Source organism: Engraulis encrasicolus, chromosome 11 (genome assembly GCF_034702125.1).
Source record: "Engraulis encrasicolus isolate BLACKSEA-1 chromosome 11, IST_EnEncr_1.0, whole genome shotgun sequence".
Taxonomy (NCBI): Eukaryota; Metazoa; Chordata; class Actinopteri; order Clupeiformes; family Engraulidae; genus Engraulis; species Engraulis encrasicolus.
The window spans coordinates 48,753,398-48,775,926 of record NC_085867.1 but is presented as its reverse complement, the minus strand read 5'-3'; the positions used below and the strand labels follow the sequence as shown (position 1 = coordinate 48,775,926).

Genomic DNA, 22,529 nt, shown 5'->3' with positions numbered 1-22,529 from the left:
CCTATATGAACAATAACACGACACTGGTAGATCTTTTTCAAGAGGGAACTCTTCCCCACCGTCCACCTCTTATTAAACAAATTAATCTATTATATGATCCTGAGACTGAGTAGTTAGACCTGCAGAATTCAAATGATCGTATAAACTTTAATTGTGTCAAAGTGTGGAACCAGTGCATGGCTACAGCATGACTCCAGTCCTTCCATACTGATACAGCATTATTTATGTAATCTTCATGCCACTCTGTCCAGCACATTAAGTGTCATGTGAGGTAGGCTGTGGTTATTTAGTGATAGCAAACAAGTGATCTCATGAACAAACACTCACACACACCATGGGTGAAATTAGTTTTCGTTTCTTACCGCTGCTACCCCCACCCGCAAACAAACAATAAACAAACAAAATAAACATTATGCATCTATAATCGCTGCATTACTATTTCAGGTGTCTCTTCATAGGACACTTGTCTCAAATGGCATAGTGTGATTGTATGTCTTCTTCTGAAAGAGCAGACCGTACTTTTTTCAAATGTGGGATTTTGGGCAGCATTAAACCTATTGTCTTACCGGTGCTGCACACCATACATTTTATACCGGTGCTGTGCACCTGTGTATACCCATCTTCTTTCACCACTGACACACACGGAAAAGAAGGAAAAAATAATAGTCTGAATCCATCATTTGAACACACACAAAAAGGAGGGGAAGGGAAAAAACTAACTGACTCCATTATTCAAGCACACACGCCCTCCTCCAAAACAAGACTTCATAATGATAGAAAGAAAATGCATTATTATTGTTACTAACTCCGTCAAGGAGGTCATGTTTTCGGTCGCGATGGTTTGTTTGTCTATTTGTCTGTCAGCAGGATAACTCAAAAAGTTATGAACGGATTTTGAAGACATTTTGTGGAGTTGTTGGAAATGACAAAATGAGCAATTGGTTACATTTTGGTGGTGATCCAGATCACAGTCCGGACCAGTATGTTTTTTTTTTTAATTCTTCATCATTGTGGGATAGGGCAAATTTTGACATTCCTTTACCTCCACAAAAACAAGGCAGAAAGAAAGACTTGACATGACCTTAGGGTGTAACCATGACCTTAGTGGAGGTTTTCACTCTCTGAGTGCTAGTTGTTATTGTTGTCATTATCATTATTAATAGCCTATAGTACCATTATACACCGTATTAGGCCTTTGTGTGACATTTGATGGGTAGATATCAGTAGGTATGAGTGCCATGTCTCTGCAGTGTTTGTAGTGTCATTTGTGAACCTGAAATTGAACTTTATTGTGGTTTTGCACTATCCATTTTGTGTTTATTTATTCCTTGTGACTGATCTGATATTATCTATTTTATTTATTTAAGGTCGCAGTGGTGGGTGGCAACCTCTGACTCCTCCTTCTCCTTTGAGCCCCATGGTTTTATTTTAAATGTAGGCCTACCTAAACCTTTTTGACACTTGACTCTTCATTGTCTCACTTTGGTCGACAGAACCTGGTTATAAAAGCATAGCATAAGGCAGTCTACGCTACCCATGTATTTGCTGGGGTATTGGCTATTGATGAATGTTCTATCTGGCAGGTGGGCGTTTGCTTTAGTCTGTAATCCAAAGGGATCAAGTGCTGAGCTTTGGTTTGTGAACCTGGCTGCTCGCCTTCTCTGACTGGGAGGATAACATGCGCACACATTGAATGGAAGCTGTTCTCCTTGAATCTTAGTTGATCTTCATTTTAATGTTTAAGTTTGTGTTTACACTTTCATGGGAGAGTCTTCAACAACCAACCTGGAGTGATGACAAAGTAAGTGTGTAGGCCTAGCCTATCCAATTAAATGTGTTGCTCTAATTAACTATAGCTGTATTTCCAATGGATAAGTAATATTAAGTGTCTTTATGTTATGGCATTGCCATTGTAAAGAAAATCCTACTGGACAGGCAATAGAAGTAGGCATATTAAAGCGACGTGGACAGTGCCGCACATTCCCTCAACAACATGGCTCCCGAAGCGCTCCTCGGGTACACTGCGCGCGCAGGAGACAGGAAGCAAAACATTATGGAGCATATGAGTGAGGGAAAAGTTATTTTTGTTCCACCGTTTTTCATTCTTTCATTTAACTGGACTAATTAATTGGTGAATGTCTGAAGGAGGCTAATATTTGATACACTTTGCTACACAAGCACCTCATCTGCATTGACTGTGCGACAACATTTTGTGATTTTACAGGTAAATCGGATTTGCAAACTGTCAGCTATAAGCTTAGCAGTTGAAGCACAGCGCACTCAGTAGCAGCAGGAACACTTATTTGGGAATAATGTGTTCGGTTTAAAACGCCACGGTTGCCTTTCAGTTGTGACTCTAAGTGCTTTTGCAGATCTATTTAATGCCAGAGTTATTAGCTTGTAATTACACAGCTAGTTGCAGTGTGGCGTTGACGCTGCTGCCGTAGCCTACTGAGTTCTTGGTTGCTGACTGTTATTATCTGGGTATAATTACAGCTAACTCGTATTGTATGAACCAGTTATTTTGGCATGTCCACTAAATACTTCGCGGCTGGTTATATGTGATCGTCAGATGCTAATTTCTGCTATGTTTAGACTGTGCGTAATTTGAGGAATGAATGGTTTCTTGTTGGATATGGGTTGGGTTCAGTGCCTCAAGGTCTGCAGAGAGGACTCATTCTTTCCATGTGTTAAGTAGCAGCAAAAAGAAAAAGGGTCATTTTTAAAAGTGAGCCACGTCACCACTTTCTTTTCTCTCCCTCTGTCTGCCTCTCGGTTCCTCTCTCTCTCTCCTTCTCTCTCTCTCTCTCTCTCTCTCTCTCTCTCTCTCTCTCTCTGACAGAGTGGCTATGATGCCCACCCGGACAGTATCTGGTGGAGGAGGGATACCAAACAACAAAGTGAAGTATTCACGGCTGGCAGACAGTGATGAAGGCTACATTGATCTCCAGGTGAGTGGCCATTCATATGGCTTGTTGGATCAGCTGAAGAAAGTAGATAATGGGCACAAAAATAATGATGGTGAGATGATTATGCATTGTCACAAACACTACAAAGTGTGTTGCTTTTTAAGCTGTAGAATGCAGTATGTAAAGGGGGCAGCCGTGGCCTAGTGGTTAGAGAGTTGGTCTTTCAATCTAGGGGTTGCAGGTTTGAATCCCCCCTGACCTCTCTCTACATCTCCATCCATGGCTGAAGTGCCCTTGAGCAAGGCACCTCACCCCACATTGCTCCAGGGTACTGTAACCAATACCCTGAAAAATAATAACTGGAAGTCGCTTTGAATAAATGAAAGTGTCGGCTAAGGGCAATGTAATGTAACAATGGAATGTAATGTAATGTAGCTGATGGTCAATGTGGGTCTATACAACTGCTGTCATGAATCTGCATGCTTGCTCTTGCAGTTTATGGAGAGTGCGTAAGATTGAGGCCAGCGTTGTAACTACCCAGATAGCAAGCACAGTCGGCCCGATTTTGGCTGAATGTTGGCACTGTCGGCTGAGTGTCAGCTCGGCTGGAACATTGGTTACCATGACTCAGCCAACACTTCATAGAACACTGAAAAAACTCACTTCATGCAGTAACTGAGCCAACACTCGGCCGACACTGAAAATAACTGTCAGTCTCATGCAGTAACTGAGCCACCACTGAGCCGACACTGTCGGCATACGGTAATAGGGCCATTATTTTGCCGCGGACAAAGCCAGAATTGGGCCAACTGTCAGCACTCGCGAAAAAAGGATCGAGCCAACAATGGGCCAGATAAACTTCGCTACCTGGGTATGCTGCCCATTCTCAAATATAATCTTTTCCTAATCATTTACCAAGTAATAAACTAAATTTGTTGGTCTGACCAAAGTACAGTAAGGTCTAAAGATGTCAATTTTACATTGAAAATGGCGGACACAGGAGGGGCAAGGCACTGGCAGCCAACCACGTGAGCTAATTTTTTTGACACACAGCGGTTTCCAACAATCAGAGGTTGAGTTGTGCGCAGCTAGTTTCGTGCAGTCAGGAGAAAACCAAAGTTTAGAACCCGTGTAGGCCTATGTATACTTGTGGCTCTGTTATGACCAGTACATGAGAAACAAGGTCCTCACAGGTTGCGCCATTGACTGTACTGCCCTACAAAGACAAAGTGCAGTTACTATGTCAACATTAAAACAGAGAAAATGGCCTTCAAAGTATTAGTATTAGGTTGGGTATTGCAGTTACTGCACATTTGATATAGATATATCTCCAAAACTGGACCCATTTGCATCATAAGGCTTTGTTTCAAGATAAAAGAGGTGTTATGAAGACCATTTACAGTCTAAACTCAATTTTGACAAGTGTAGTTTCTACACTTTGCCTTTGTGGGGCAGTGTAGTATAGAGCTGCACAATTAATCGAAAAATAATCAAAATCGTGATAAAATAGTGAAATCGAACTCATGATTTTAATCGTGATTTAATTGTGTCAATAGTGACCTACTTTTGAGAGCGTCCTTGAAGCCAGAACATACTGACAGGCTGGTGTTTCTGGCCAGAAATCTGTCCACTTAAGTTTAATGCTATTGCCTTTACATAATTATTACAATTCATTTCATTTTGCTCATCCCGTATGTAATTCATTCTTGGTTATATTTCATCTTGTTATAATTTAAAAAAAAATCTGCAAAAATCAATAATCGTGATTAATAATCGTGATTATGACTTTGAAAAAAATAATCGTGATTATGATTTTTTCCGTAATCGTGCAGCCCTAGTACAGTATATTGTCACTTGTGTTATAGATAGAACATATATGCCCATTAATCCCTGTTCTTTCTTTTTTCCTCAAGTTCAAGAAGGGACCACCTAAGGTTCCGTACAAAGCCATCGCCTTGGCAACCTTCCTGTTCCTCATTGGCTCCTTGCTGATCGTCATCGGTGGCCTCCTGCTGTCTGGCTACATCCAAGTGTCGGTGAGTATATAGTTGCCACCTTTCAGAAATAAAAACAAGGCACACTTGATTGTTGTGGGGGGTCTGGGGGTCCTTCCCGAGGAAAAAAAAAATGCAGTTTCAATTTCCTAGCCTAGAAATCTAGACGCCCCTAGCGACCGCAAATTGAATTTGCTCCCGGGGGCAGTCTAGCGGACCCCGGTCGTTTTGCGAGGCTGAAAGTTATCCGATGACAGGGCCAATCAAATCGCGAGGGGGGCCGGGCTACCTAGTAAACAGGAAACTTTCTAAGAAGACGCATGGTGTCCGTCCGTGCTACGTACAGCACGAAAGTGTTTACTTAATTTAAAAAACCTGGATGATAATACATTTTGTGGCTGACATGGATTGATGTAATAATACACCATGAACTTATCGGACACAAATAGATCTCAACACATTACCATTTGATCATTCGATGTTTTAAACCAGCTCGGTAAGCTAAGTTGAGCATTTTACAGAACCAGATAGTCACACGCTATTATCAGACCACTACTGTAGGTGTAGAATGAAATTGCTGCCCCAATTTCTAATAAGACACATGCCATTAAAAACGAGACAGTTGGGAGCTTTGAAAGTCTTTGAGTAGCTTACTAAATAGATGGGAATGACACCGAGTCTACCAAGCTAGTGGCTAGCTAACCTGTCGTCAACAACACAGAGCTAGGTATCCAGGTTGGGGTTAGAAACAAAAAACTAACATCAAAAAAATAACTAGCTCCGTTATATGGCGGTGGGATCGTCTGGCTAGTGGGAGCGAGCTGGCAGGGGAGCGTCCTGCGTTGGGAGCGACAATCAGGGAAAGTTATGGGTATACAGCTAGCTAGCTAACACCGAACATGCCATGTTGAACACAATCATAAATATAACCATTTAACAAGCCCCAAATTGCTCGGCATTTCGCTGATTGATCAAGGAGGGCCATGTGGTTGAAAACGAGGCATTTTTGAACTGTATAAGTGAAAACACGATTTATTAGGAAACTTGTTTGTGGCTGTGGTCATCACACGAATTCACTGCTACGACGGCTGGAAGTTGCCGCCTCACCTACAAAGAGACCCTCGCTAGTGGCTAGCTAACCTGTCGTCAAGAACAGAGCTAGGTATCCAGCCTTGTATTATATGCCTGCCCCAAATTCTAATAAGATCCATGTCATTAAAAACGAGACATTTGGGAGCTTTGAAAGTCTGTAAGTCGCTTACTAAATAGATGGGAATGACACCTAGTCTACCGAGCTAGCGGCTAGCCATATATTAGTTATGGGTATACACCGAACATGCCATGTTGACAACAATCATAAATATAACCATTTAACAAGCCCCAAATTGCTCGACATTTCGCTGATTGATCAAGGAGGGCCATGTGGTTGAAAACGATGCATTTTTGAACTGTATAAGTGAAAACACGATTTATTAGGAAACTTGTTTGTGGCTGTGGTCATCACAAGCATTCACTGCTACGACGGCTCGAAGTTGCCGTTTCGCCTACAAAGGGGCGTGTACGTTGTGAAAGACATCTGTGACGTTACACAGAAGTGTGTGGGGATTGGTTGTTTGCCATCCAATTGCGTGACGTTGAGTGCTGAAGCAACCGTTTATCCCGCCCACACTGCCGCCCAGCCCTCCTAGACCCTGGTACAGCTTTTTGCTGTACGGGTCTGGCTGCGCTAGGCTAGCAATGTCCTGCATTTTAACCAAATTGTGGCCTGTTTCAGCCTTAGTTATTCATGAAAATAAGGAAAAAATAGTGTTCCGTATCAGTTCAGTAAGGGATTTAACTTCCAAATAAGGGACGATTCTGTATTTCAAGGGACGGGTGGCAACCCTAGGTGAGTAGTAGTCTATTATTCATCATTACATTACTCCTAGATGATGCACTTTCATCAGAAGCGACCTACAGACATTACAGGCTATGGTTTACAGTCCCTGGAGCAGTGTGGGATTAGGTGCCTTGCTCAAGGGCACTTCATGGAGATGCGTTAACATAAGAATAAACTGGAGGTGACATAACATAAGAATAAACTGTCACGCATAGTGAACCAGGCTATCAAAATGTCTGGCTCACCTCAACCCTCCCTATCTGAGCTGTACAGTAGTGCAGTGATCAGGAAAGCTGACCAGATCATAGAGGAGCCCTCTCATCCCATCCATCACTCCTTCCAACGGCTGCCATCAGGTCGACGGTTGAGTGTTTCACTTGCGCACAAGAACAGATTCAAGAAATCCTTCATCCCCTCAGCTGTTGCCATACAGAACAAGAGATGAGCTGTCCAGTCTCAGCATGCATGTATTGTCTTGTCTTGTCTTGTTTTTGTCCTGTTTTGTCAAGTCTTGTCTAATGTCTGTGAGAATCACTGAAGCCACGCCAAAGACAAATTTCTGTTTCATGTGTAACAGACTATAAAGTTTTATCTAATCTAACTAATCTAAGACAGAGCAAGTGTTGTGCCATTAACAACTGTCCTAGTGGACTGTGGCAAATTACGGAACTCCACACACAGAAAGCCAATGCAATTAATTGTTTATGGCGCTGCAATGATTAAAAGTAATTCAAGTGCAAAACATTTTCGGTCGCCCCGCCAACCTACCCAGTGCAGTCCTTTACACATGCCACATCTGGTCCCAAAGCCAAGAGGGTTTATTATTTATTATATATTAAAGATGGGTCGCAACACACTGCTTAACTTAACAGATATTTATCTTTCTCAGTACGGTTCACTTATGGGTCATGACAAGTTATAATTGTGATTCAGTGAAATCACTTGAGGAGAGCTCTAGAGCAGTGTTTCCCAACCTTTTTTGACTCGCGTACCCCCTAAGCCTTTTTGTTGTACAATGTTGTACAATGAGTACCCCCTATCCCAGCGCTCTCTATATATACCTTTATCCCAGTATGACTATACTCTATTCAATTGTCATTATCACATTTTTCCGCGTACCCCCTGACGTGTGCTCGCGTACCCCTAGTGGTACACGTACCCCTGGTTGGGAAACACTGCTCTAGAGGACCAGGTGTGATCAAGAAGAGGACTGATGCACCATAAAAGCACAATAGGACCAGAAAGAGCAGCCATTTATTTTGTTAATACACTCAAATACGACAAAAACAGAACTGAATCCTTTCACTGTCGGTTCACTTTGTGGTTCACTTAAAGGGGACTAGTTGTGAAAATACCCAAAGTTACTACCAGTGGCATTGACATACACATACATGCTTTTGTTTTCTGCCTGAATCGGGTAATCACATACTTTTTTGCAATTTTTTTAAATTAAACCTTTATTTAACTAGGTAAATAAACCCGTTGAGAGTAAAAAATCTCTTTTACAAGGGCGTCCTGACTCCTTGCCAAGTGGCGGCACAAGTTACAAAATTAAAATTCCAGTTGCATAAAATAACAAATCAAGTTAAACAATAACAAATCAATTGAAACCGTTACAGACAAGGGACTCAGTTTCAAGTCATCACATCTTGGAATTAAAATCGCTCAATGGAATCAGTTCTGTTAATTTCAAGTCCTTTTGTAAATTGTTCCATGAGGTAGGGGCACAAAACACAAAGGCCCTTTTCCCCTGTTCTGTACGAAAGCCAGGGATACAGAGTAAGAAACGGCCATTGGAGCGCATACCACAAGATATACTGCTTTTCTTAGAAAACAGAACTTATTTGACGTCAGGGCAAAAATGGCACATTTTTTACACACTGCATGCCATTGGGAAGTGTAATAACATGTATGTCATCAAATAAAAGTAGTTAATTCTTTATTGTTAGATAACAGTTATTACCCAGGCCAAGTGTAATTTAATGTTAATTTAGACTAGAGCCTTGTTTATGCCTAAATGTCTGGTTGTGTGTGACGTTCTTCTTTGCCGTTTCCCAATGTCTTCCAGGATCCCAACAGAACAATCCCTGTGCTGATCATCGGAGTGCTCGTCTTCCTCCCTGGCTTCTACCACCTGCGGATCGCCTACTATGCCTCCAAAGGCTACCGGGGCTACTCGTTCGACGACATCCCCGATTTCGATGACTGAGCTTGCTTGGGTGGGTGGGTTGCTCTGAGCTCCTACCTCTCCTTGAAAACAGAAGATGGTGGTCGGGGAATTAGGGGTGTGGAGGTAGAGCTCCCCCCAGCCTCCCTACACCGTCAGCCACCACCCACCCCACCCACCCCCTTAGAAACCCCAGGAGCTCGCATGGGACACCCCTATCTGTATGTTTACCGCAGGTTTCTTCCTTACAGGAGGAAGCAACAATAGCACCAAGTGGCTTAATAGCACTGCACACGTGTATGCTGTATATTTTTGGACTTTACGGACTCTTGTGATTGTATTATGTGCCGGAATTAGAGTATCTATGAGCAGCTGAGTATTTGAGACATGCAACGCCTGTTTATTATTATTATTATTATTATTATTATTATGTTTATATTTTTTTGCTTTTACTCCAAAGATTTTCTGTTGTAGAGAAAAGGGCTCTTCGTATTATCAAGGACCACTTGATGTTGTAGCATGTCTTTTTTTTTTACAAAACCCTCTGCTGTGTCTTGTATTACTGCTTGAGAAAGGAATTTATAAATGTCATTGAATAAATATTTTAAAAGTGACCTATGGGCTGAATAAATATCATTTTCCAGTAACCTTTCCACAGTGAAAGAAAAACAGTCAGTCCTATTGCAACACCTGTTGGTGTTCAGCATCAGAGCCGGCTCTGTTCAGCATAGGGCAAATACGCCATCTAGTGGTAGTAGGAAGACATTTCGTTTTCATTCCAAGAGTGTGTCAAACATTGTGAGTCATTATAACACAATCAAGGAGGTAATAATTGAACGTCCTGATATCCATGAATTTGTTATCTCATCGCAAAACAATTTCCAATGTAGGCAGGTTTCAAAAGACGATGTATCTTGTAAAACAACAATCTGTAGGCTATTAGGTCTATAATTTTGAAATGATTATTCATAATTATTCACTGACCCAAATAGTGAGATTTAGGCTACTGTATAGTGAATGTGAGCTTAATCTAGAGATTATCCGTTTGCTTCTCATTATCATTTATTTAGTTGCTAGTTTACCATTCCCGGACTTAGGCCTTTGTAGTTTAAAGGGGTGTTTATGGGGGCAAAATCCAGGCCAAAGAACAGAAGGCAAGCCACGCGCCGTCAAGAAATCTGCGCATGAATAGGCTAGACAGCAGCTTAATTCACTGGTGATGATCCGTGCATAGCCTAAACAAGTTGGAGATGGACGTTAAATCTTATATTTTAGGTAGTTAGTACCAAAACTCAAGGCGTTAGCCTACGATACCAAATGGTGTGGCCAAATATTCACGGCTTGAAGTATTTTTTCTTTGTTTATTGAGAAGCTGCTACACATTTGGTTTGGAAACAAAGTAATTACACGAGTTTATTAACATTTGAAAGTGCAGTAGCTACCCTGCAGGCCGGAGGAAGACTCGCGTAGCCTACAATGCGTTTCATCTCAGCGCTCGCGCTTGCGCGCCTTCATACAAGGACACAGAGGCGACGGGGGGTAGGAGGAAACAACTTCAGTTGTAAACGTGAGCTCACTCAGTCCGACTGACCGAGAAGCGTGGCAAACAGGATAGGAAGCACAGATCTAACATCAAAGGATATTTTGGGAGAGTAACTAATTTCACCTGTAACATTAAAAAGAACTCCGTCGTCGTATCTTGAAGTTATAGAAGTTACTTTTGGAAGCTGTGTCAATAGACTTAAATTGTGTCCTGTTGGCTTGCTGCGCCGGACTCAGTCATCCGTGGATGATGCACTATTAGCTTGCTCCATTGAAACTTGGGATACACTTTGCTATTTGGATTTCCATTGAACAATAAACTCATCTCCATCTAAACTTGAAACGGATCCCACAAATTCCCAGACGGTAAGTTTGATAAGTGTATCTGTCCAGCGTTATCTGTTGTGGGACTTTCTGTCCGAGCGTGGTCGTCTGTCTCATCTGGAAAGGAGCACGACTTTAAATTCACCAGCACCTGCTCTCCCGCTTAGTAGGCTATTCAACAACTGCTACATAATAGTTCTTTGTGTCTTATCTAGACCGAATCATCCTGCATATAGCCCATACTTTGTAATTTTAAGTTTTTGCTACATACAAAATAGCAAAGTTACATTGTCGCTTATTTGTGTCAAGAAGTGTGATGTCTTCAGGGAAAAATGGTTGTCATGAACGCGCCTGTCTGTTGCGCTATGGGAATACGTCCATACTGTGTGTGACAATTCGTGTCTTATCTCTGCGCAATCGACATGGGGGGTGACCAAAGACAAGTCTTTGAGCAAATACAAATGGACGGCTTATTTCCCCTTGTTTCTTTAACCTCGCCAGCGGAGCTTGCTGAATATACAAGGTGCTAGGGGCTATGTTTATTTAGCCTGTTGGTTCGCCGTCCCCCGGGTCACCGACTGCGAGGCTGCCTAGTGACCCACTGATAGAAAGGGCATGTGCACCTCGCCATTTGGCTGTTCTCAACGGTTGTTACAGCTGTTGTTTATGGTGTACAAGAAAACTTCACGCTTTGAAAGTGATGTATGGACTATTCTAGATTGTTATTGTAAATGGTGGCTATCTGCAACTCTCTCTCTCTCTCTCTCTCTCTCTCTCTCTCTCTCTCTCTCTCTCTCTCTCTCTCTCTCTCTCTCTCTCTCTCTCTCTCTCTCTCTCTCTCTCTCTCTCTCTCTCAACTCTTTGTGAGTTTGTGCCTAGCTAGGGGGTTCACATGGGACATTTGACAAGCTCATGGTCATTTTTTGGGGGTTGGGTTCATAAATGTCCAATTAGTTGATCCAATGTCTGTAGACAGGTACTTTAGAACCCCAGCACTGCTATAAGCTCCTTTTCAGATGAAGCATGAGCGCAGGGCTGCCCAAAAGCTGATAAAAGTGTCATCAGGAATGAGCCCTAGCAGTTTTCCCCTATTCAACACTAGTTTGATCTGTCTGCTTTCCCCTCTTTAAAACTCCTTTGATCTGTTCTGAGAGATGTTCTGTGTCTATGGTGTAATGCCATAATGCATTTAATCTTTTTTTTATTATTTTATTTTTTAAACTTGTTTTGGAAGGGATTTAACAGTTGCTTTATGCATGGCAGTCTAGGAGCAATACCAGACGCTGTAGCCTAGTGTGAGAACACTGTTGTTTGCTCCTGTCCTCAAAACTAAATGCCCACTGAAAGACGTGACACAGGTTCGCCCAGCCACAGTAAAGATAGGAGCATTGCATTGTTGGTGACTCCTACGCTCTTGCACTCTGACCTGTGTGTGTGTGTGTGTGTGTGTGTGTGTGTGTGTGTGTGTGTATGTGTCTATGCGCAGCAGGTTAATGTTTTCAGTGAGGGTTGGGTTGGGTAGGACCTGCAAATTTACTTTCCTGTTTCCATTGCACTATGCAGGACGATCCCTTACTACCTAGGGAATGGCCATGCAGAGAGAGAGAGAGAGAGAGAGAGAGAGAGAGAGAGAGAGAGAGAGAGAGAGAGAGAGAGAAAAGTGGAGAGTTTTTGCTCACTGATTGCCCTATTGGAGAGGTATTGGACAAGACAGACAGAACGACCGACAGAGAGAGGGAGAAGGCGGATGGGTTCTACTGGCATTATTATTACTAAATAGCCTACTGTGTAATGTCATAGTTGTGTAGTAAGGTTTATTTTTTATTGTTATTTTTTTTAGTATTTTTTGGGGGGCTTTTCAGCCTTTATTGTTTTTTTTGTGAGACAGGATAGTGGAGGAGAGACAGGAAGTGAGCTGGGAGAGAGAGATGGGGAAGGACCGGCAAAGGACCCGGACCGGGAATCGAACCCGGGTCGGCCGAGTGGTAAACGCGTACCCTACCATATCAGCCACGGTAGGGCCTTAGTAAGTTTTATTAGTTCATTGTGTCCTCCTCAGCACCGGAAGGAAGGGTGTGTGTTTAGATCTGAATTCAGGGCACATACTGCATCCTGATTGGCTGTAATGAGGGTCCTGATGGGCATGCCTGGGCCTGGTGGGGGTCTCCTCTGCTCATTACGTTATCAGCTCCCTAATTAGAGAGAGGAACATCCCCTCTCATCAGGCGCGTCATTACCCAGGACCACGTAGTACTTACTTACTCTGCAATAAGGAGTTTCCCCTGCAGGACTTCTAAGTTACCTTTTATGACTATTCTACAGCACAGGACTTGTAAGCTTAGTTTCTCAGCATTTCTTTAAAACATTGTAGGTGCTTTTTATAGCTTTATTGGACAAGACAGAGAAGTGATAAGAGACGACTGGGAGAGGGAGATCGGATAGGGTTAGGAGATGAACCAGGCTGGTTTCGAAACCTATACGTTTTCAGGGGCATTGAGCTTGTTTGTGGACATGTGCACCACAGCACTGACACATTTTCTCAGCATTTCTAACTTCAATTTCAATTTCAATTTCTATTTATTTGTTTAGGGGGATAGCCCCTTGAGATAGGATATCTCGTTTTCGAGGGGGTCCCTCGAAATAAGAATGCCCCACTTATAACACATAGGAACTACCCTCAACGGGGTAATAATTCAACACTTCAGTGCCTTAAATCATCATCCCCAATTCACTCTCTATTGGCCTTGTGCACTGAGAACGAAGCACTCAAGAGTCTGCAGTCTGCACTCAGCCCTGACTGCAAATGCTGTGGTGAGATGCAAAGCAGCTCAGCGTTCCATCCACACACATCATCTGCTGTCAAGCATTGGACAAGTGTACTACTTAGCCATTGGACAAGTGTACTACTTAGCCATTGGACAAGTGTACCACTTATTAGGGCTGTAACGATACACTCAACTCATGATTCGATTCTTGACCTACGGTTCGATACACCCCATGTTTTTTAAAATGTCTTTTTGATGATCGTTTCTAGGTAAAATAGGTTATAAGTGGTAAAAAAGTTAACAAATAATAATGATATTGATTTGAAGCTTGGAAGCACATAGGGCCTGTAACCAACATTTGCTGCAACAACCCTGCACACGACTACGTGCCCTTAAAGTAATGGAGGTGTACTTAACCCAGCATACTGGCCTTTAAATAATGGAAGCCTACTTAAGTAATGGAGGTGTACTTAACAAAGCATACTGGCCTTTAAATAATAGAAGCCTACTTAACCTAAGGTAATGGAAGTGCACTAACCCTATCCTAACACACACAACCTTAAGTAATGGAGGTGTACTTAACCTAGCATACTACTTGACTTAGAGTAATGGAAGCCTACTTAACCTAAGGTAATGGAAGTGCACTAACCCTATCCTAACACACACAACCTTAAGTAATGGAGGTGTACTTAACCTAGCATACTACTTGACTTAGAGTAATGGAAGCCTACTTAACCTAAGGTAATAGAAGTGCACTTACCCTATCCTAACACACACAGCCTTAAGTAATGGAGGTGTACTTAACCTACTACTCGACTTAGAGTAATGGAAGCCTACTTAACCCATCACACTACCCGGCCTAAGGGAATGGAAGTGTAGTGTACTTACCGTATCACACTACCTGACCCTAAAGTAATGGAATAGGCCTGGGTCTAACGTTTCTCCACATGGGACTCAGGTATGAACTCTGTGGCTGTGCAGTAGTTGCTGGGCTGCAAATGATGTCATGTCATTGATGGATATCTGGAGACAAGGGTATTGCTGCCCTCTAGATGTTCAGACAAATAAGCAGGTGCGTGGACCTATAAAGTACAGTTCAATGTGGGAGCAGGTTCGTATTAGGGATGTAAATAAAATCGAAATGTATCGATGTATCGGAAGTATCAGCCGGCGATTTAATGGAATTGCATCGTATCGTGGGGCATTCTCAAAAATAGAAAAGAATCGTATCATTGGCCCCTGTGAAATGCCCTAGCTCCATAACACAATAGTAGTGGAAAAGTAATTGGAAAGAATCCAATTGAACCGAATCGCATCGTATCGTGGGGAATTCTTAAGTATCGAAAAATAATTTGAATCCCTGATTTAAGAAATCGATACCGTATCCTATCGTCATGAAGGCTGTGATTTACACCCCTAGTTTGTATACTAAATAAGACAAAGCTTGGCCTAATTCAAAGCTTGGCCTAATCTGTCTTGTTTAGTGCGCGAACCTGCTTCCACATTGAATTGATGGATTTGTGCCATGTTCTGCTCTGACTGGTATGGTAGGTTTTCCTCAGTCTTTATGGAGTGCTGCTGCTTTGTGCGGTGGCTTAGTGTGCTCTGTGTCTCATGTGTGCTCTGTGTCTCATGTGTGCCATATTGTATTGTGGAAGACTTGAGTTTTCTGCGTGTTTTCATTTGGCGGTTTTCATATCTGGCTGCATTAACTTGTCTTAGTTTGGAAGTTTACTTTTCCCACCACGCTGTACTTATTTAGCACAACGGAGTAACACTGTCATACTGCATGTCATTACGACATTATTACCAATATCTTAATTGTGGTAATTAATTGTGGTAACTGTGGTAGTTGTTTGGCTTCAAATTCCCCCTTTTCTATATGACTTTCTCCCCACAGTGGGGAAAAGTTTGAGTTACCTATGAACTAAGTGAAGTCCATTGAGATCTGGAGCTCTATTTTACCAGGCTACGCTCTTTTTCCTCAGGCTAGACAAGGCCACTGCTGTGACAATGTTGCTGTTATCAGTATGCAAATGACCCAAGTCTATTACTGAAGACTGTTTTAATGTCTTAGTAGTGTAGTAAGGTAGTCAAGTCCTTTCGGTGACTCCAATGTGCAGTGTTCCACTGGTGAAAAGGGTGATTATTATTATGAGGATATAGGACAGTGGTACCTCCCCAACGGACCTGCCTACTGTACCCAGGGCTGCTGACAGCTGGCTGGGCCCGGGACAAAGTCATCTGAAAGGGCCCCCTCGGCCAATTCATAGAATGTAATGAGGACCCAATTCTGGGCCCCCTCTCTTCCTGGGCCCGGGACAAAGTCATCTGAAAGACCCCCTCGGCCAATTCATAGAATACAGTGTAATGAGGACCCAATTTTGCCCCCTTGCATCCTCCCCAACCCCCCCTGTCGGCTTTCCTGACTGTAGCTGGCCTGAGGAATGGGAGCCACACTTATCCACAGCAGCCAGACCAGCCGATCCACAGCTACCTACCTACCTAACCGACACCCCCCCTCATGGGAACTCTCCTGCCCCAGGAGCGGAGGTGTAATGTTCCCTCCTCCCTCCAGAAGTACAATGAGAGGGGCTGAAACCAGTCTTGTGAAACAACTCCTCTTTTTGAAACAACTCCTCTTTTTGAAACAACTCCTCTTTTTTTTTAGTTAACTCTGATTCTCGGGAGTGTTTGTTTATGTGTGTGAGGGAGGGGAAGGGATATGTGTGTGAGCTACTGTGTCCACGGGCATGTGGTGCTTGTGAATTTGCGTGTGTTAAGGCATGGTGTGTGTGCATTGCGTGTGTGTGTGCGTGCGTGCGTGCGTGCAGGTTAGGCTTCGTGTGTGTCTCTGTGAATGTAAGCTTTCATGTATGAGTGTGTGTGTGCCAGCGAATATACATGAGCAGTGCACCACAATCTTGTGTGTGCGCGTGCACACGCGTGTGGCCTCTCTCTGTGTGTGTGTGTGTGTGTGTGTGTGTGTGTGTGTGTGTCCAGCAGTAAAGCCTGTTTACTGTACGTATGTAGGTTAGCTCCTGCTCTCCTGTTTCCTGTGTCCATTTCACTGATTAAATGTATGAGAGAGCTCATCCCCTCCTGGACACTAATGATCCCAGCAACACTCATGCTACTCTACTCTGCAGACAGTAGCAATAGCAATGCATCTCAACTGCAGCACATACCGTATCTTACTGCATCACACTCAACAGGGATGATTGCTTCAGTAGGTGAATTCAGGCAAAGTGGACCACTTTGGACCATTTACTTTTATGCAAAAAAAGTGGCCCATTTTACCTGAATTCACTAATGCCTATTTTTTTTAATAGACACAAAATGTACATTCAAAACGTCCAAAATGTTCTCATAATTTTTATTGTGTAAGTTTATGTCAACAAAAAATCCTGAGTCTGTCATCCATCAACCCATCAATGTAAATTGAGCCATATCTCAGCCTGAACTGGGCCGGATGTCAGCCTGTTGCGCCATGTTGGCTAAGCTGCTGTAAACTCATTTTTTAATGTACATATTTATATTGGCTTTTTTGATAGGACATTGAAGTATGGATAGATAGACCCAAACTGGATTCGAACCTGGGTCCTGGTGGGCAGACTCTCTTTTTATGGTATTGGTGGGAAACCTATGTCTCGAGGTTCCGTTTGCAGCCCTTGAGGCCATTCTATCCGGCCCCCGATATAATTTCAATGTTATTCAGCTTTGAATGAAATATGACATATTTTGTAAAGGAATCTTATGCATTTGCAATGCAACTAAGTTATATTCAGGGAACCTAGAGAAGGTGGTGTTTGTTTAAAAGGTGGCTGCCTTCAATATAGGCCCAAAGTGAAGGGGAAAATCCTGGTTTGTGTTCAAAGTACGGCCCTCTGAGGACTTTTACGGCCCTGGGATGAATTTGAAGTGGCCCTTTGAATGAAAAAGGTTCCCCACTCCTGGTCTACGGTGCATTGGCTTAGTGTTCAGAGTCAGGAGTCCGCACACTTAGAATCCTTTTTGTTGTGTTTTATTTTTTCATGGCAGGATAACGTTTCGACCTCAACAGTCTTCTTCAGATGAGGTCAAAACGTTATCCTGCCATGAAAAAATAAAACACAACAAAAAGGATTCTAAGTGTGCGGACTCCTCACTCTGAAAACTACAGTTGCCCTTCGTCCTGCACCTTTCCCTGGGATGTGCACGATCCTCTCCTTCAACTGCATTGGCTCAGTGTGCCACAGCACCCCCTGTGCAGTGTTGACAGGTTACAGAGGAGCATGAAGGGAAGGAAGGCCCCATGTGTGGCCAACCTGCCACGCCACTATTTACTCATTAAAAAGCTCCACAGTGTTGCTCTGATTGCTTGCTTAGATGTGTGTGTATGTGTATGTGTGTGTGTGGGTGTGTGTGCATGTGTGTGTGTGCGTGCGCGTGCGTGTGTGTGTGTGTGTGTGTCTGTTGACACATGTATGTCTGTATGCACGTGTGTCTGATATAGCAGTGTGGTGTTTACCTTCCCCAAGTGTGTGTGTGTGTGTGTTCGTGTGCGCGTGTGTGTGTGTGTGTGTGTAATGTGTGTAATGTATGTGAGTAGGTGGGTATAAGTGTGTGGGTGTGTGATGAAGGAGTGTTCTATTTACTCAGTGATAATTGTGTGTGATTTCTAGGGTGCGTGTGTACGTATGTGTGTGTTAAGTTGTGTATGCGGGTGTGTGTGTGTGTCTGATGAAGGAGTGCTATGTTTACCTTCTCAGAGGTTGTGTGTCTGTGTGTGTGTGTGTGTGTGTGTGTGTGTGTGTGTGTGTGTGTGTGTGTGTGTGTGTGTGTGTGTGTGTGTGTGTGTGTGTGTGTGTGTGTGTTTGTTCAGGTGGCAAAGGGCCATCAGCATGTTGTGTTGTTGCGTTAGATGGAGGGCACCAGGGGAGTAGGCTTATGGGCTTGTTACTATGGAGCGAGCGCTACGCTACGCTACGCTAACGCAACACTCCACACTCTGTTTGTCACCAGCCTGTTTGTGTGCTGTGATACTAGTACATGGCATGCCCTTCTATTCGCCCTTTTCCCTCTCTACATTACGTCCCTCTTGTTGTTCCAACTGTTGTTGATCTCTCCTTTTCTCTGTTTGCTTTCTCTGCCTCTTTCTCTCTTTCTTTCTGTCCTCTCTCGCTTATATTCTCACTTTCCTGTCTCTACTCTAACCTTGTGTCTGTCTTTAGCCTTCTGTCTATTTTTCTATAAACTAGCTCTTTTTTCAGTCTTCTTGTACTCTTTGCCCCCCCCCCTCTCAGTCAGCCTATAGGCTTTATATTTTTCTGTTTCTCTCTCACTTGCTCTCTCTCATCACTCTTTCTATCTCTCTGTCTCTCTCTTCTCTCGTCTATTCTCATCCTTTATGTCCATCTATCTGCCTGTATAAATATCCTCCTATCTCATGTGGGGTATACTGTGCTTTTATTGCTTTACGGCTTGGCCCTGTTTATGGCTTTACTGCCCCTGTAAAAAGTCCAGCGGCTTTTATTTAGTTACATGTGACATCCTCATAAAATCGCTCCTGTCTGCAAGGACTACTTTTGTCCTTTGCCTGCCTGTCTGTCTGGGTCTACACAGCCCATCACTCACACAACCCACCCAAACTCCTCAAAACCTGTAAACAAACCCATTTACAGAGTAAAGGAAAGATGAATCACCGAGTGAACCTGATGAAGCAACAGCAAAACGTTGTTCACCGAATAAACTACCAGCAAAGAATACCAGAATGCGGTGAATGATTCATCCTTCCTTAACTTGGATTAAGCTTACTTTTACTGCACATCACCAGCACCTGGACAGTGGTTGTGCACAGGGACTCTGTTTTAAACCCATTTACTGGTAACTCCCCCTCTAAACTACACACTCAGGTCTGAGAACTGCTGAGTTATCCTTCTGCCATTACGCCATTTGCCCTTGGGGTGGGGGAGTCCTAATGGGCCTGACTGTGGATCTCCTCTCTCATCTCTCCCTCACACACACACAGTGCTGACTCAGTCTCCTGTGAGGTAGTCACATCACCCTGGAGGGCTAGGTGCTGTGTGGTGGTGCTAAAGTGTTGAAGTGTTGTTCTCGTTTGTTGTCTTCTTCTTCTTCTTCTTGTTCTCGTTTGTCGTTCTCGCGCCTTCCTCCTCTTCTTCTTCTTCCTCTTCTTCTTCGTGTTGTTGTTGTTGTTGTTTTGGTTCTTCTTCTTCTTCTTCTTCTTCTTCTTCTTCTTCTTCTTCTTCTTCTTCTTCTTCTTCTTCTTCTTCTTCTTCTTCTTCTTCTTCTTTTTCCTCTCCTTCTTCTTCTTCTTCTTCTTCTTCTTCTTCTTCTTCTTCTTCTTCTTCTTCTTCTTCTTCTTCTTCTTTCTCTTTCTGCCACCAACAGTCACATTGTCCCCTGAGGTTCTGACTCAAGACTCCTTCTAGGAGCCTGTTACCCTGGAGACAAGAGTCTGTTCCCCTGGGACACAGGCCTCAGTGGTGTTGGGATCTTCTTCAGATACTACTAGGGCTGTAACGATACACTCAACTCACGATTCGGTTCGTGTCACGATTTTTGACCTACGGTTCGATACACCCGACGATTTCTGATATGTATCTCATTTGAAGCTTGGAAGCACTATCGCATCGAATCATATGGCTGTTTTCTGGACTGAAGGATGGCAAAACTTTGAAAGGGCGTATCACGATATTGCCTCCTTACATCACGATACAGTATCGTGACTCCGAGTATCGCGATTTCTCGGTTCCAATATCGTTACAGCCCTAGATACTACTACCACAATGTCCCCTGCCACCTCTCCTCCATTCCCTCTCTCCTCTGCCTCCTCTCCTCCATCCCCTCTCTCCTCTGCCACCTTTCCTCCATTCCCTCTCTCCTCTGCCTCCTCTCCTCCATTCCCTCTCTCCTCTGCCTCCTCTCCTCCATCCCCTCTCTCCTCTGCCACCTTTCCTCCATTCCCTCTCTCCTCTGCCTCCTCTCCTCCATCCCCTCTCTCCTCTGCCACCTTTCCTCCATCCCCTCTCTCCTCTGCCTCCTCTCCTCCATCCCCTCTCTCCTCTGCCACATCTACTCCATCCCCTCTCTCCCCTGCCACCTCTCTATCACTCCCTCTCTCCTCTGCCACCTCTCCTCCATTCCCTCTCTCCTCTGCCACCTCTCCTCCATTCCCTCTCTCCTCTGCCACCTCTCCTCCATTCCCTCTCTCCTCTGCCACCTTTCCTCCATTCCCTCTCTCCTCTGCCACCTTTCCTCCATTCCCTCTCTCCTCTGCCACCTTTCCTCCATTCCCTCTCTCCTCTGCCACCTTTCCTCCATCCCCTCTCTCCTCTGCCACCTTTCCTCCATTCCCTCTCTCCTCTGCCTCCTCTCCTCCATCCCCTCTCTCCTCTGCCACATCTCCTCCATCCCCTCTCTCCTCTGCCACCTTTCCTCCATTCCCTCTCTCCTCTGCCACCTCTCCTCCATTCCCTCTCTCCTCTGCCTCCTCTCCTCCATCCCCTCTCTCCTCTGCCACCTTTCCTCCATTCCCTCTCTCCTCTGCCTCCTCTCCTCCATCCCCTCTCTCCTCTGCCACCTTTCCTCCATCCCCTCTCTCCTCTGCCACCTCTCCTCCATTCCCTCTCTCCTCTGCCACCTTTCCTCCATTCCCTCTCTCCTCTGCCACCTTTCCTCCATTCCCTCTCTCCTCTGCCTCCTCTCCTCCATCCCCTCTCTCCTCTGCCACCTTTCCTCCATTCCCTCTCTCCTCTGCCTCCTCTCCTCCATCCCCTCTCTCCTCTGCCACATCTACTCCATCCCCTCTCTCCCCTGCCACATCTACTCCATCCCCTCTCTCCCCTGCCACCTCTCTATCACTCCATCTCTCCTCTGCCACCTCTCCTCCATCCCCTCTCTCCTCTGCCACCTCTCTGCACTCTTCTCTTCTCTTCTCTTCTCTTCTCTTCTCTTCTCTTCTCTTCTCTTCTCTTCTCTTCTCTTCTCTTCTCTTCTCTTCTCTTCTCTTCTCTTCTCTTCTCTTCTCTTCTCTTCTCTTCTCTTCCAGATAGGGTAACTAGCTACAGTGTCTCCCTGTCTAGCAATAAGGAACAATCTCTTTATTTCTTATCCTGTAGTGTATCTCAATTTGCCTCTAAAAAGATATTGTAGAGCCACGGGGTTCTTTGGTAAGATAAGACTTGTCAGTGTTATGGGTTTATTTCTGGAGGAATTTAGGGATTTAAGAAGAGGCATTGTGCTCTTGATATTAGTCACAGATAGACAACCAAATTTGCTTTTTTGCCTGCCGGCAATGTTTTGACTGACTGGATAAGTGTGTGTAGGGACAAATCTGGTTATTTTTTGTCCTATTTGCTGAAACGAAGAGATGCAAAGCTAGTGGAAACATCTACATTTTCAAATGCACCAACACATCAAAATGTCTAAGAGAAGCAATTTACTGCAATTTGAAAGGGAGAAAAATACTGGGGTAGAGTTACATAGAGCACTTTGAAAAGTTGATTTGCACATCAATGCAATAACAAGATCACAGGAGCTGTCATGAGAACAGACCAGGACTCTGGCACTACTTTTGTTTATAACTCTGTGCAGACTTTGGACCTGTAAGGACATGCATGCACCATAAAGAGATTGTTTATTATCAGGATGATACCTTTGCACAGCTATAATGACTGTTGTCGTGTCTCCAATGGCGCACTTGTGGACTTCGGGCGCTATGTTTGACTATGCACTGAAACATAGTGCTTGAAGTGCACAAACTGAACCATTTCATGTGAAGTGTCTATATGGCCTCCATTGCTGATGTGTACAGTATTCAAAGTATGCATGTAAATAGGTTGTTGTTGAAAAACGACATTCACATTAGGGCCATGCAAAGTACTAAAAATGTAAACATCGTATTTTTTATAGTGACAGCCATGTTTTAACTGCAGTAGTTTATTT

General features: G+C 43.8%; 2 protein-coding genes across 4 annotated transcripts in view; both read left to right on the top strand.

Moving 5' to 3' along the window:
* Positions 1 to 1,724: 1,724 nt before the first annotated feature.
* Positions 1,725 to 9,480, top strand: tmem230a (transmembrane protein 230a). 3 transcript variants are annotated; one of them, XM_063211403.1, is made up of 4 exons: positions 1,725 to 1,801; positions 2,843 to 2,951; positions 4,823 to 4,945; positions 8,851 to 9,480. In XM_063211403.1, exons 1-4 carry the CDS (start codon positions 1,794 to 1,796, stop codon positions 8,989 to 8,991), a joined length of 381 nt encoding a protein of 126 aa, XP_063067473.1. In that variant the 5' UTR covers positions 1,725 to 1,793; the 3' UTR covers positions 8,992 to 9,480. The 3 variants fall into 3 exon arrangements, with proteins under 3 accessions (XP_063067473.1, XP_063067475.1, XP_063067474.1); XM_063211405.1 differs by lacking the exon at positions 1,725 to 1,801 and adding an exon at positions 2,006 to 2,066; XM_063211404.1 differs by lacking the exon at positions 1,725 to 1,801 and adding an exon at positions 2,017 to 2,224.
* A 1,065-nt stretch (positions 9,481 to 10,545) lies between these two features.
* Positions 10,546 to 22,529, top strand: part of igsf9a (immunoglobulin superfamily, member 9a) — a 100,311-nt gene continuing 88,327 nt past the window's right edge. The window contains exon 1 of the mRNA XM_063209757.1: positions 10,546 to 10,857. The gene's annotated coding sequence lies outside the window, so the exon portion shown is untranslated. The remainder of the gene's footprint in view (positions 10,858 to 22,529) is intronic.